We start from the raw sequence: 14,250 nt of genomic DNA, 5'->3' as shown, positions 1-14,250 counted from the left end.
CCAGTCTCCTGGGGCCACCGCCGCGCTCGTCCAATTAAACCGCGACAATCACATCACTCCATCGGTCATGTTTCGCTAAAGGAGACGCGCACGTACACGCGCATGCCTGTCAGGGCTCCCCGGGGCTTGACCAGCGTGCACCATTCCGTTCTAACACTGGGGGAGGTAGTGGCGACCGAGAGTTCCCCTCTCAAGCCACAGCTCAAAATCCACGGCTCACGCAGAGCGCACAACAAATTCACGTACGCGACTGCCCACCCGCCCATGTACCGTGACGAGGAACATACAGAGTAAGACCGACAGAGACATAGATTGGCCGCGCCAGCTCAAGCGCTGCAACCGCAGGACTCATTTAATCATTTATCCACTCAAACATTCATTCAGTCGACGTCCGCCGCGCTAAATAGCACAGGCAACCCGCTACAGAGTGGAAACGGAATGAAAATCGTTGCCAGTTGCTCCTCCTGCCACCTCCTCCTCCACCAGCAACAGCGGAAGGAGGAGGAGAAGGGTTAACGTGGGGTTAGCCTCACCTCCTGCACGGAGGCCGGGGCGTCCCGCTCTGTCTCCCCGTGGGATTTCTTCGCTCGCTTTCCGAAGACGCATGCCAGGTCGTCAGCGCTGCGCGTGGACAGGTCCTTGCCTGGCAAAATGAATGGGGGCGTGGGGGGTGGTGGGGGAAAGGGAGGTGAATGCCGAGTCATGCGGGTGTCGCGGTGGTGGCAAACGCCCATGATACAGCACTGCAGAAGGGAGGGTTGGTGGATCACGTAGAGATTTGGGAAACTCCCATAACCCGAACTTGTGCGCAACGAAGTGGCCAGGAGATGTAAGTAATGGGGTTGTGAACTTGTTTTTCTGTCAATGACCCTATTGTGGGTAAATATTATAAGGTAAAGGTGTAGCCCTGCAATATCTTACTAGCGCCGCTTTCGGCAGAAGGGCCTTCACTAGAGGGAGCTCTAGGGAGGTCCCTCCAGGAAGTATTTGGCCTATTCTTCCACGCTGTCCAGACATCTTGAAAGATGTACTCCCACACTTTTCCGCACCACACGCAACCTACCAACCGGCTAACTGTGGTGGACCCGCTTATACTGCTGGGTGGACAGTGGCACTGGGAAGGATTTAAGAAATGTCACCATCGTTTCTACTGCCACACCAGGAGAAGTCCAGTGTGCTGACCGTGACACCACTGTGGCAGCTCCTGTCGAGTCTCAGTTAAGATGAACATTTTACACATGTTGCTCGAGACATTTATCTATGCGTTTATTTCACGTGACTACCGGCAATGCACAAACAAGCCTAGTTTAACAAACCTTGTTGCAATATACTGTCGTATTATAACACATTACAATGCAGCTACGTCTCAATATAACACAAAGCTAGCCTCACTGGTGGTGGCACAATAACCGACATCTGGGTATACATGTGGGTCTAAAGATTGAGTGATGTTTTTCCTGGATACAAAATAAGTATTTAATATATTGAAATGTTTCTCTTGTACAAAAAAAAACACTTTTATTAAAGGGCTCTCTTGGTTTTCTTTTTACAGCCCTCTAACAATCCACTGCTGGACAAAGACCTCCCTCGCACCGTTTCGAGTGATTGAGAGTGTTTGACCATACTTCACCAGGCCGGTCACCGGGTTTGTAATGCAGCGCGCGAATAACCACCGCACCACCGCGTCAAAATGGCTCTCACCTGGCAATGAATAAAGTACCCGACTCATTGAAACTGGTGGGAAAGCTACGCCTTTACCATTGCAAGCACCATAACGTGGCAATGTCTTCATCACCAACCCTGCAGAAGATCGATCAGCCAGTGCGTCTCTCTCCTGGTGATTTCGTTTTCGGCCATTTTGGCAAGATTTGAATCTGGCTCAAATCACATTGGCCATCACAAAATACAAACATTACGTAATGGTAATGTTTCTTTTAGAATATAACTTATCCTAAAGTGCTAAGCCTTTCAAAGGGTGTATACTGTGCACACACAGGACACCAAATTATAGGGTCTGTTTGAATTAGCTCTGGATTAATTAAAACACTGAACTAGCTTTTGGTTTAATCAGCAACCAACCATAGCCTCGGCTCTGCAAACAAGAGCCTCGGGTTTTAATGGGTGTAATGGGACATCACAGGAGGCGGTGCCAGAGAGGGGGGTGAAGGGAATTGCCCTTAGTTTGATATTCAAACTTTGAAGTGTCTTATCAGCCACGCTGCAAGCCAGAGCCGACTGGTTGTGAGATCTGAAGGTAATTTTACAGGTGGTAAAAAGGGCGAGGAGGGTGGAGGCGGTGGAACAGGCATTTTCTCACTCCACTACGACCCAGTGAACCGAGTTCGACTCCTATTCATGGCTAACCAACATCAGTGGTGAATAATATGAGAACCGTCCCTGCAATCTACATCTTCAACCAACCTGCACTGGCTAGCATGATAAAGACAAGTCAAACCCCCACCCCCCATAGTCTGGGAAGGCCTTTACCCATTGGTGGACTCACGATGGCTGGAATATATGTTTACATAAAATGGTTAGAGTCTGGTACAGTTAGTCAAATATTATTTAGAAATAGCTAATTAACAATAAACAAAAAATAGTTTTTACACTACGGCAACAATGTTAAACAGAAAGTTGGTGTTCCATTGCTTTGGAGGCAAGGGTTGGTGGATGATGTAGGTTCGTGGCAGTGGCGAGATTGACTTTCGTCTCATCGCTGGAGACTGCACTTTACACTGTGGGGCCCTGAGAAAACGAGGCCATTTGGAAAAGGTTGGTGAATGAACACATTTTGAATTGACATGTGAGCAGTTTTGTGCATCAAACAAACCATGCATTCAAAGTCATCCATTTACATTAACAGGCAAAACAATGTCGCCACAAAACTGCACCACGGGAAGTGCCACCGCTAATGCGCTGCTGGATTTAGGCCTCCCTCCCCGAGTTGTCGACGAGCCTTTCACTCAAGCGTTGCAATAACCATGTAGCTCCTACAAGAACAGATTTCAACGCTCCATCTCCACGGTGTACGTCCGCTCCTCGGGAATGTACCCTCCTCCTTTCGCTGCCACTCATTAGTCCGAATCAGAATATTTATTTAGACCGGAAAAATCTGGTGAGCTTTGAGGCTCTTTTTCACAAGTCCAGTAGGGGTGGGTCAGAAAGTTAAAACAACAGACAACGCAAAACCTCACAGGAGTGCAAAGCATAGGGAATCTAAGCTATTCACGAAATAAAAATTAAGTACAAATTGGCTGACACTCGTTAGTACTGAGCACCAACCTCCCTTCTATAAATTTGTACTCCCCAAGCCTCACTGACTTTTCAGTAAATGAGGCCTCTAATTTGCTAAACGAGCCATTCACTGCATTAATCCATACCGCTCAGTGGACTCTTACCTGGTTTTAAAATCATAAAGGTCACTTCAGCAAAAAAAAAGACCCACGGGACGATTCGGTGACAGCCATGGCACACGCTCGTAATTTGTTAATTAATTGTTTCTGTATAGCGGTCCCCCCCCGCTGGGAGTTGAGTGTCGCGCCAGTGGCCCCGTGGGAGGGAGGGGGGGGCACGAGGGGAGGAGAGCTACCCGAGGCAAGCGCCGCCAAGCACAACACACCCACCGCCGTCTCTGCCGCTTCCCAGAATTAGTAACTTTCGGCGCCACTCCCATTGTCAGCGCTCAGCGACTGGGAGCGGTTGGAGCGGAGGTGGTGGGGGAGAGAGGAGCGGTGGGGCGAGTACCGGAGGGAGGGAGCGCCACGCGGTTCACTTTCTCAAGTCACTGCGCATGCTTTTATAGGCGAGTTTGTAAATGTACTACACGACCACATGCCTGCCCAGCCCAGGCCACCCTGATCGTAGCGATACTACAATCAGACCTCTGCCCCGATCCAAGACCACTGCGGCTCTTTCCTGGCTCCTGCCACCTGCCTCCCTCACCACATAAAGCCTTTAACATAAAGCCTTTAACAGACAGTTGATGCAAGTGCGGTCAGCGAGCGCCTATTAAGGTTGACACGGCGAAAGGGAGGTTCCTGTGGCAACAGCACCATGCCTGGCCAGTGCTGATGTTACAAATCGTACCAGGAAATTCATTTAAGGCTGTCTTGGCTGACGAGAGACCCAGTATGGGTTCACATTATTACTATTAACGTCAGACATGGCTGGGAATCGAACTCGTGTTTGTAGCAGTGCGCTAATCTCTACACCAGCACTTTGCCCATGCACGCCACATACACAACACAAAGCTACCCTGCTATCCTTAACAGACTTTTTACGCAACTGCTGTTAGTAAGCACCTCACAAAAGACAAAGATCCCCCATATAGCCTTCACAAGCTGTTGGGGCAAGTGCCGTTCGCAAGCACCAATGAAGGCCGGCACGGCACATGAGGGGGGTGGGGTGGCTAGCACCACACCCGGCCGCCTTTGTATCCCTAGTGGAAATGTTTAGACACCACACAAAGTATTCAGTTGAGGCCGAGTCGACCTAGACCTAGGTGAGGCCCAGGCCCATTTTAGCTAATCGTCACTGGTATTGGCCTTGAACGGCAATGGAACTCCGGTCCGCGTGTTCGTGGCGTGGCGAGCTAACCGTTGCACTACCGGTAACCACCTCACACACCACAAATATACATATTCCATCATCACCAGCCAAGGCAGGCGAACGATCGTTTCTCTTGTCCCAAACCTCCACGCCCCCCCCCCCCGCCATTTGTGAAGCGGGCCGCCGCCACCGCTGCCAAGAGGCTGACGCCCGGCCCTTTTTATAGCGCTTTGGAGTGGGAAACTCCAATGTGGATTTACAAAAGCCATGACAGGTCAAGGAAACGATCCTTTACATAGGATGACTTCAGCGATTCTGGAGGGGGAGGGTGATGGGAGAGACAAGCCAGGGCGTTTGGCGGTAGTGGCGGCAGTGGTGGGCGCAGGGCTGATAAGAGCTTATTCAGCCAAATTTAATTCTGTCCATGGTGGCGAATTGCCCCCTCCCTGCCCCTCCACCCACATTGTAGTTGGAAAGATTACGGCACAGAATACAAATCCATTGCATATTCGCGGACTTAAAAATGTCAAGGCGTTACATGTTTACAAATTGTCGTGGGGCAGAAGATTGTCTCTTCATATATTGTCAACCTCATACATTATTATGCTCGTTAACCAAGGAAAAGCCTCGTCGAGTCTCAAGACTGTTTCAGGAGAGCCCTGCCAGCAGTAGTGGGGGATGTTACTATGTGCAATCTCAATTGAGTAATGTGCAGTGAAATTAGCATTGGATGTTTTTGTCAATACCAATTACATTGGACGGTTTTATATTTGTTAAGCAATGGGAGGAAACTGGAGAACCCCGAGGAAAGCCATGCAGAACAGAAGGAGGACACACAACCTCCACATAGAAAGGCGACCGAGTTGCCGGCTGTGAGAGGCACAAGTGTTATCAATGTGTCACACTCCCACCCAAGCATGATAATGATATATACAAGACATTGCAAATTATGACAAATACCAATTGCTCCGGTCTCCTCCCACATGTAAACATTCATTGGCTGATCACATCTTAATATATAGAGGACCGCAGAGTTTGGGCGATTGTTGGCGCCGGCTCATCGCGTGGCTGCCTTCCTGCTTGTCTGTGGTTCCACACGCCTATGAGTCATTTTCCCTCGATCAAAACTCTACGGCATGTTATAGGTTTGAAATATTTATTATATATTTACACAACTATACAAAATAACGAACAACCATTTATTTATCTATCCATGAAAGCCTTATTTTCAGAGTCCCAAGATTATCTTTCAGGAGGGACTTACATTGCAATGTTTGGAAAATTATTATTTAAGGAGCGTGACTTCCAAACACTGACATAATTAGCTTCATTCGTAACAAATGTTAATTGAACAAAAACTAGAATCGTGCTATTATGCAGCTGTCATTAGCACACTAACAGCAGGCGTATTTCACTGCGGTCATGTTTTCAGCTGCACACGGTGCATTCCCGGACTCGTTGTGGTTGTTGTTGTAATAATTGTTGTGGTTGTTGTCGTAATTGTTGTTGGTGGTGGTGCTTGGCCCGGTTGCTTCATCCCTGGCTGTGCCGCAGTGTCGCTCTCTTCTCTGCCGTGTTCCCCTGCCCTGACCACCCCTTCGCTCCTTTTATACCCTAAAGTAGTTCATATTTGTTAGCGATAACATATTAATAAGTTGTATACTTGGAAATTGTCGCGATTTCATCTTCCTGTCACTCGGTGGTCACATGCATTAAACGCCTTTATTAATTTATTACCCTTACACTTTTAAATCGTGATAATATCCTGTGTTCATTGATGAAAGGCTCTGAGTTTCAAGACTGGGATGTTGACAAATTTAACAAGTGAATGTTTGGCTTCGTATGGGACAAAGCAGGAGTAGGCTTACGTACCTTTAAAATGTATGAATACATACGTGTAATAATATATTTGCGAATGAATGTATACGCGTATGAACGTAGACGTGAATGTACTCGTCCGCGCACGAACGTATGTGTCAGAATGTATACTTGTACATATGCGTACGTGTTGTGCGTGCGTGTTGTACGCGCGTGCATTCGGCGGTTCAGGCAAGAATCCTCGACGCCCCCTGCCCACCCCCCCAGGGACCACGCCTGCCTCGCTGAAGTGGAAATCGAAGCTAAGCCCACTGCAAAGTCTCCTTCATGGACACAGTCAGCACAACAGGAAGTCAACGGGCAACACGCAAAAAAAAAAGCAAATCCTCTATTGAATACATCTCCGCCACAGGTGTGCCGACAGCGAGCGAGTGAGACAGCGAGCGAGAGACAAACCCACCTTTCGCAAACTTCACGTAATGCACGCGCTTTCGGGATCGCTTTGACTTCTCCTCCAGGCTGAAGGCGGCTTTCTGCACTTGTTCCGTGGCCTCTGAAATGAAACACGTCCCCGAGACGTGGCTCAATTTAATGGCTGCGACACAATGGGCCATTGTGCAGCCGGGCGAAGGCTAGCTCGGTCCCGCAACAATCGGTGGCCGTGCCGCGCGGTTTGTGGGGGCACCGCATACAATGGACGGTGGAGGAAAAAAAATGCCCGTTAATGGCTGTGCCCAAACGTGGCTTCACAAGCTGGTTAATTTGAGCAAAACAAAAATATAACGTGCTAAGAAAAATAATAATAAAGGTTGCGTAATTGTTTTCGTGACAAAACTAAGTCCGCTTACTCAATAAGTGGGCTTGCTCGCAGCGCGTACGATCCGCGTCTCGCAGAAAAGCTCTGCGTGATTGACGTGGGGGCGAGCGCTTCTTTTGCAGGGCATGTGCGGTAACAGAGTGCACCACCTTGTGTGGACAAGAGGCTGGTGACGTAACCTCAGAAGTAGATATCCAATGTCATAGTCTGAAGCTGCTCCCTGACAGGAGGTGATGCACAGCTCGCTTCAATCGTTCCGAAAGGAAATCTCTCCACTTTGGGACCTGACAGGTTGAGCGGCAGGGCAGTGGTTAGTGTCCTGCGCTACAGATCCAACCGATCAAGAGTTTGATTCCCAGCCACAGCCAACATTAACGAACTACACTTGAGAACGTGGTTGAATCACGGATGGCTGATACACGGATTCGAAACCAGGATTTCAAAGCTGCTTGCTCAGTGCCTCTGACACAGTATTAGCACCTGAACTGCCCAGCTGCCTTTACATTTGTTTAAAGGATAACTAGCACTGTCCACGCATTTGCTCGGGATATACATCAGGGGTGGATGGTGGGTGGGGGAGCGGCGGACGTCAGCGGGACAACACGAACGGCTTAACACTGCGAGATATGGGTGACGTTATCACGCAGATGTGCACGGTGACATCACCATCTTGCCCGCACGCCAGCCAGGCAGCAAAACTTATTATAAAATCATATAGTATGATGTATAGTATGATGGGTCAAATATTCTTGGGTCTTTCGTTAAAGTCACGTAGTTAGGTTCAAGGAAAATAACCAAAAATAGCAAAAAACTTCGACGTTTCAATCGCAACACAAGCGGTTGTCTTTTTTGTATTTTTTTGTTCTTTTCTTTGAACCTATTGTATGTGACTTTACCGCAAGACCCAAGAATATGAATTCCTGCAGTCACGAAAGCTTTAAGTCATGATGGTTCAAATTTGGATCTTTGACAAGTGCTCCTTTTGCGAAAGAGTTCCAACATCTCCATCACCTACAAATATGCCAGGTCAATGCTATAGGAGGCAGCACGACATCACAAGACGTATTGGACACCAAAGCTGAAAAGCGAACACGAAAGTGAAAAGGGAGCTTGATAAAATACTACAGAGGTCGTATTGTGGCTAGTTATGGGTAAATATATAATATTTGTGGCAGCTTAGGGGTAAGGATAGGAACATTGGGATGGCTAGTAGTAGTGGCTGTTTGGCGAGTTAGTTAGAATTAGCAGGGCGAGTAGTAATGGCCGGTTGGTTAATTGATTAAGACTAGGGAGTAAAGCTAGTACAAGTGTTTGGGTGGCTAGTTTGTCAGGACTAGGGCTAATTGTATGAATGTTGAACTTCTTTCGCGGGAGTGAATGTTTGGCTCAATGGTTAGTTAGGGTTAGTAACTATTTAGCAAATGTGCTTCACCCACAAACTGCTCGCCCATCATTCCGATTCTGGAGGCCTTTCATTTCTCATAGTGACAGCACTTCCCCCAGGAAGTGAGTGTTAGGGGTGGAGCGGGTGACTTGGTGATGCAACTTTACCTTGCTGCCCGTGCTGGTCATTGAGATCGGCCAGAAGCTGATTGAAGTCGTCCTGGTGCGCGATCCACTTGTCCTGCAAAAGCATGGACACAAACACCACCTCCCTTTTAACCGCATAGACAGTTGGATGTGGTAGCCCAAGTACGTCCACTACAGAGATAGAGTGATGAAATCAGCTTGTGTGTAGGCACTAGATTGTGATATCACAGGGCCATGAGAGATGATGGCTTGGGGAGGCCTTCATTCAGCATCGGACTGATCATGGATGATGATGATCATGATCAAGGCTGGAGAGGACAATACGACTGTGATGGCAATGTTCATGTTGGTGACCCTGATGATGAATATGATGATGACAGTGACTGTACCAATGACTTTCAAAGCAATGTTGATGACGTCGCCGATTAGTAATGACAATATAATCATGATGTTAAAAATGACGGTGATGACAGTGATGATCACAACGATTATGCAATTGATGACCATGCTAATGAGCAAACAAAAATAGGAATTACACCGAGACAGGAAGAGGAACTAGTGCATTATAATATACGCAAGTTAGAGGCATCGCAGTGACTGTTAAGAAAATTGGGGTTGGCCAAGAGATGTCATTGCAAGGGATGATGGCGGGGGTCAAGACGAACGACGGAGTGACAAACAAAGGAGGGAACATGCCCGAGTGGACGTCTTACAAGCGGCTAGATGGATTGCTGTATCACGAGAACGTTTGAGATGGCAACACCTTGCGGAGGCCTTCATCTAGCAGTGGATGGATCATGGCTGGTGATGACATGGCACTAGTACTACCGAGTTGTGTGGTTACCTCTTGTGTTCCCACCCACCTCTTGGTTAACGGCGGCTCCCACCCCTAGGTTGTTGTTCTTCACGTTCACTTTGATGTGGTTGGTGGAACCTTGCTCATTTGCCCCAAGGCCCTTCATGAACATCAATGAGAGACAGAGAGACACAACACTGAGCAACTGGTCTTCCACTACCAAGTGACATCAGCGCCATCTGCTGACATTTAGGCAAAAGCGCACAACCACAACGCACTGGAGGAAGTTCGTAAGTAACTGTAGCTGGGACAATTGCTGAAATAGATTCTAGATTTGAAGCTTTCGTGACTGCAATGATTCATATTCTTAGGTTTTTTCGGTAAAGTCACGTAGGTAAAAACATTAAAAAGTAAAATAAAATAAAAATCACGACGTTTCGGAGGCAACACAAGCTTCTGTCTTCAGGTGGTACCGTCACAGCCACGACAGCTGTATCAAGTAAATGAGAGATTGCAGGAGCTAACACTCCAACCATTATATAAACGGAGTGGTAGCTCCTGCAATCTCTCATTTACTTGATATAGCTGTCGTGGCTGTGACGGTACCACCTGAAGACGGAAGCTTGTGTTGCCTCCGAAACGTCGTGATTTTTATTTTATTTTACTTTTTAATGTTTTTACCTACGTGACTTTACCGAAAAAACCTAAGAATATGCTGAAATAGAGTTTATTTTTTGGCTATATTTTTTTAATCCACTACTTTTTTCGTGGTCAATAAGTCGGGCCCCTATAAGAATAATGATAACAAAGGCTTCATCAAGCCTAACCTCCCGATTAGCGGCACACACAGGAACAGACGCGAGACTTTTTATTTCCGACTGCCGTGTCCTCCGATTAGTCCAGTAATCGAACCGATAAAAGGTGGATTAACTGATTACATGAATAACCGGTGAGTCCAGACTCTACATGTAACAATCGCCGATGGTTGGGAAACTTTGCCCCTAACGATTTTTTTATTTACCAGATATGGCCTATTGTGCTATACAGCTATTTTTCAGAAGTGACCCGACTACAAATTATAGCTCATCATGTGGAAATTTATAGCAGCCAAATACTCTAAACGCATGTTTCTAAATGTGGAGAGAAAAATCGGGAGGGCCCGGAGAAAAATCCACATGACCACTGGGAGATCATGCAAACTCCAAATACAGGTAGTCACAGACTTACGATGGAGATGCTTTACGATGATCCCATCGTAAGTCGAAAATATCGTGAGTCGAAAATGGCCTAGCCTACCCAGGAGTCTTAAAGAATTGTGATAATTTAGCAAAACAGAGCAATTTACAGTCCCGTACTGTATAAACTATATGCGTACAGTACATACCGGCAGCGTCCCAACATACAGTATCGTACCTCGTACGCTGCTGCGTTTGCCTGCCGCGCGAAATGTAAAATATTTTACAATTTTGTCATATCGCTATCGCCATCGTAAAATCGAAATATCGTAAGTCGGACCATCGTAAGTCGGGGACTACCTGTATACAGGTGTCGGCGTCGAGATCGGACCGACGACCCGCTGTATACCAGGAGAGGTAGTATTCATCTCACCACCAAGGTACCCCTGAGCCTCCATGCCCCTTCCAGCCCACAAAACCCCACTTGCCTTGCCTGAACTCCATCCCATCTTCTCCAGCATCTTCTTCCCGAATTTGCTGTTGTCATTGACCCACGCGGTGTTCCTGGGGTCCACCGACCACTTCTGCTTCCTGCGTGCTGCACAGGTACAATGACAAGGACGACAACAACAATGACAAACGTCAATGACTCTGCTCTAGGTCAATGCATGAGTAAGGTGGGGAAATAACAATTCCATAGTGGGTAAGCTCAGACCAGTAGGCATGGCGTTACATGTCACACCCTCACCCGGACCTAGCGATTAGATTTGTTGCAATTCAGGCTGCTCATTTAATTCAAGAATCGATTTATTCCGGTTTTAGCTACAGGCATCATGTCACGAGACAAAGAATCCATTCGGAACTCTCGCACAGCAATGGAACACCCCCCGTTTTTTTTTATTTACAGCATGAAGGAGTAAAACCCAGAAATGAACAGGGCATTTAAATGTGTGCCACTGGAGGGGGCCAGCTGGTTCAGAGGTCAGCGTGCTGAGTTGGTAGCACTGAGATCCTGGGGTTCAATCCAAACAACAGCCCGTTATTAACCAGATTCTCAAGTGTAGCATGAAGTTGCTGGTGCAAGCTAGGTTACCAATGTCTGCATACAAAAAAACATGCCATTAAATTGAGGTCTGCAGTTAAATTTGGCTACATTTCAGGTCTGAGAATTACAAATATTGGTTTTACTTGCATGCGACCAGCATTACTCTCTCGAGCTGGGTAGGTGGATACCTGCTGCCCTTTACAGAGTGGACCAGTGGTCACTTGAAGGGATTTCAGAGTTCAGGCTTTGACATCTTTTTGAGAAGTTGTCCGACACGGGGTAGTGCACTGCTGCGGGTTCCAAATGGAAACTTCATCACGTTACATAACTCCGAGAGCGCAAACTCGGTGTGCTTGCGATACGATTCTCAGGATGAAATGTTAAATACCAGAGTCCAAGACAAGGGTACATTTAGAATCCGTGTTCAATGTGCATGCTCGAAATCGCAAATATAGCTGGACACCTTTAGGATCCTTGGGGTTAATTGCTAGAGATTAAGAGATAATTTCTAGGTTATCTTTTGGGATCAGTTTTAATGCCCGAGGCTAAGTGACAGATTAAGGCACCGTTATGTTATTGGGTTCAATGTTAATGCCAAAAGTTCACAGCCAAAGGCACCCTTAGGAATGTTAATAGTACAGTGTTAATGTTCGAGATACATTGGGCCAGACTAAGACACCCTTAGGACTCTTTAGGACTACGGTTGTTGTTGAATGTTGACGCACGACTCGTGGTCACAAACACTAAGAACTCTTGGGGTTCATCGTTAACAACCGACACACTTGGCACCCTTATCATTTTTAGATTTAAAGCTTTCGTGACTGCTGGGATTCATCTTCTTGGTTCTTTCGGTAAAGTCACGTAGAAGGGAAATAATAAAATAATACAAATAAAACATAATAATATTATTTCCCTTCTACGTGACTTTTACCGAAAGAACCAAGAAGATGAACCCTTATCATTATTCGGCTTCAGCGTTAAAGGGCACCGCTCAGAAGCGAGACGAGGAGGCATCAGCTTTATCTATTTCTCTGCATCCCGGAGCCAGAGGTAAAACATTCCACCTTCCCATTGCCTGGAAAGTACTTCCACCATATGACCGATGCCCCCTTGCTGTAACGGTGCCGCGGTGGTTAGATATTAGCTATTTCGCCTGGTATACAAGTCATGGGTTCGATCCCGACCCTGACGTCAGCTGTATAGTTGGAGTTTGCAGTGTCGCTCTTCGTGGCAGTGTGGATTCTTCTCCGGGTCCTCCAGTTTTTCCCTCCACACTTAATAAGCATGCGTTTAGAGTATTTGGCTGCTATACATTTCCACATAATGGGCCGTCCATAAATGACGTCACGCGATTTTGGACGATTTTTGACCCCCCCCCCCTCATCACACGGCGTCACAAAAAGTCAGACCCCCCCTCAAATATGACGTCACAAAGCTCTGCCCCCCCCACAAAACCATATTTCCATTTTGAAAGTAACACGTGCTTGAAATCGCTTTAAACTATTGTCATTGTAGTGCGTATTTAATGTGGCGCTGCACTCTGATGTTGTAGAAGAAAACATTTATTAAAAAGTCTGTTTCATTAAGTAGAACGTGTTGTCTATATTTAGTTAAAGTTGCTCATTTTGATGAGACGTCACATTTCTCACCCCCCCCCCTCGTCACACATGTCTGACCCCCCCCCCCCCCCTAGGTGCGTGACGCAATTTATGGACGGTCCCTTAGCCACTAAGTTGAACTATTATTTGTGGCCACGTCGCTTCTGACAAAGAGCTGTATAACTCAGTGGGCCTTACCTGGTAACATAAATAAAAGTTTAGTTTTCATGGTTATCACACTGCACTTGTAACCCAGAGGTCGCCGGTCCGATCTTCCGGTGCGGCAGTTCAAGCAACAGGAAAGTTGTCTCAAGTCTCTCGCCCCCCCCCCACCTCCACCAACGCGTCAACAACCACCGATCTGACCCCACCGTCTGTGGCCTCCAGCAACGAGGGCCCAGCCGAGGCCTTCTTTTTGGGGGGGGGGGGGGAGGAGGGCCGCGAGCACGTGCAGCACGTTGCACTCCTCGCTTGCCACCACGACAAACGCCCACCACCCACCCCACAACTTACGCTCGGCGAGCATTGACATCTTTGCCTTCGTCACCCGCGGCGGCGGCTTTCTCCCGCAGCTGCCGGAATCCAACGGGCGGCACCACGAAGCGCCGAGTTCGAATCCGGGCGAAGGCAAGCGGCGTGTTGGTCACAGAGCAGCCGGCGGACTAAGGCGGGGCAATGGGTGGAAGGGGGTGGGGCGACGTGACGTCACTTCCTGTGTAAACCGGAAGCGCGTTGCGTCGTCACGGCAACGACGGGCGGCCCTGTTGGCAAACCGCGTGGATGCGTCGCGGAGTCGACGATGGTCGCCTAACTCCTTGGGTCTTTCGGTCAAGTCATGTAAATCTATGGGGCCGTCCATAAATGACGTCACGCACCTAGGGGGGGGGGGTCAGACATTTGTGACGAGGAGGGGGGTTTGAGAA

At 47.7% G+C, this 14,250-nt stretch overlaps 1 protein-coding gene across 1 annotated transcript in view; it reads right to left on the bottom strand.

The window, feature by feature from the left end:
• Positions 1-14,010, bottom strand: part of PINX1 (PIN2 (TERF1) interacting telomerase inhibitor 1) — a 65,789-nt gene extending 51,779 nt beyond the window's left edge. Inside the window, exons 1-6 of the mRNA XM_078594311.1 lie at positions 13,841-14,010; positions 11,173-11,282; positions 9,577-9,669; positions 8,735-8,807; positions 6,827-6,919; positions 534-643 (exon numbers count right to left, since the gene is read on the bottom strand). Coding sequence (XP_078450437.1) covers positions 534-643; positions 6,827-6,919; positions 8,735-8,807; positions 9,577-9,669; positions 11,173-11,282; positions 13,841-13,859 — 498 coding nt within the window. The 5' untranslated portion in view covers positions 13,860-14,010. The remainder of the gene's footprint in view (positions 1-533; positions 644-6,826; positions 6,920-8,734; positions 8,808-9,576; positions 9,670-11,172; positions 11,283-13,840) is intronic.
• Between the last annotated feature and the right edge of the window lie 240 nt (positions 14,011-14,250).

The sequence above is a fragment of the Lampetra planeri genome, chromosome 5 (genome assembly GCF_965212315.1).
Source record: "Lampetra planeri chromosome 5, kcLamPlan1.2.h2, whole genome shotgun sequence".
Taxonomy (NCBI): Eukaryota; Metazoa; Chordata; class Hyperoartia; order Petromyzontiformes; family Petromyzontidae; genus Lampetra; species Lampetra planeri.
This window is presented reverse-complemented; position numbering and strand designations above follow the sequence as displayed.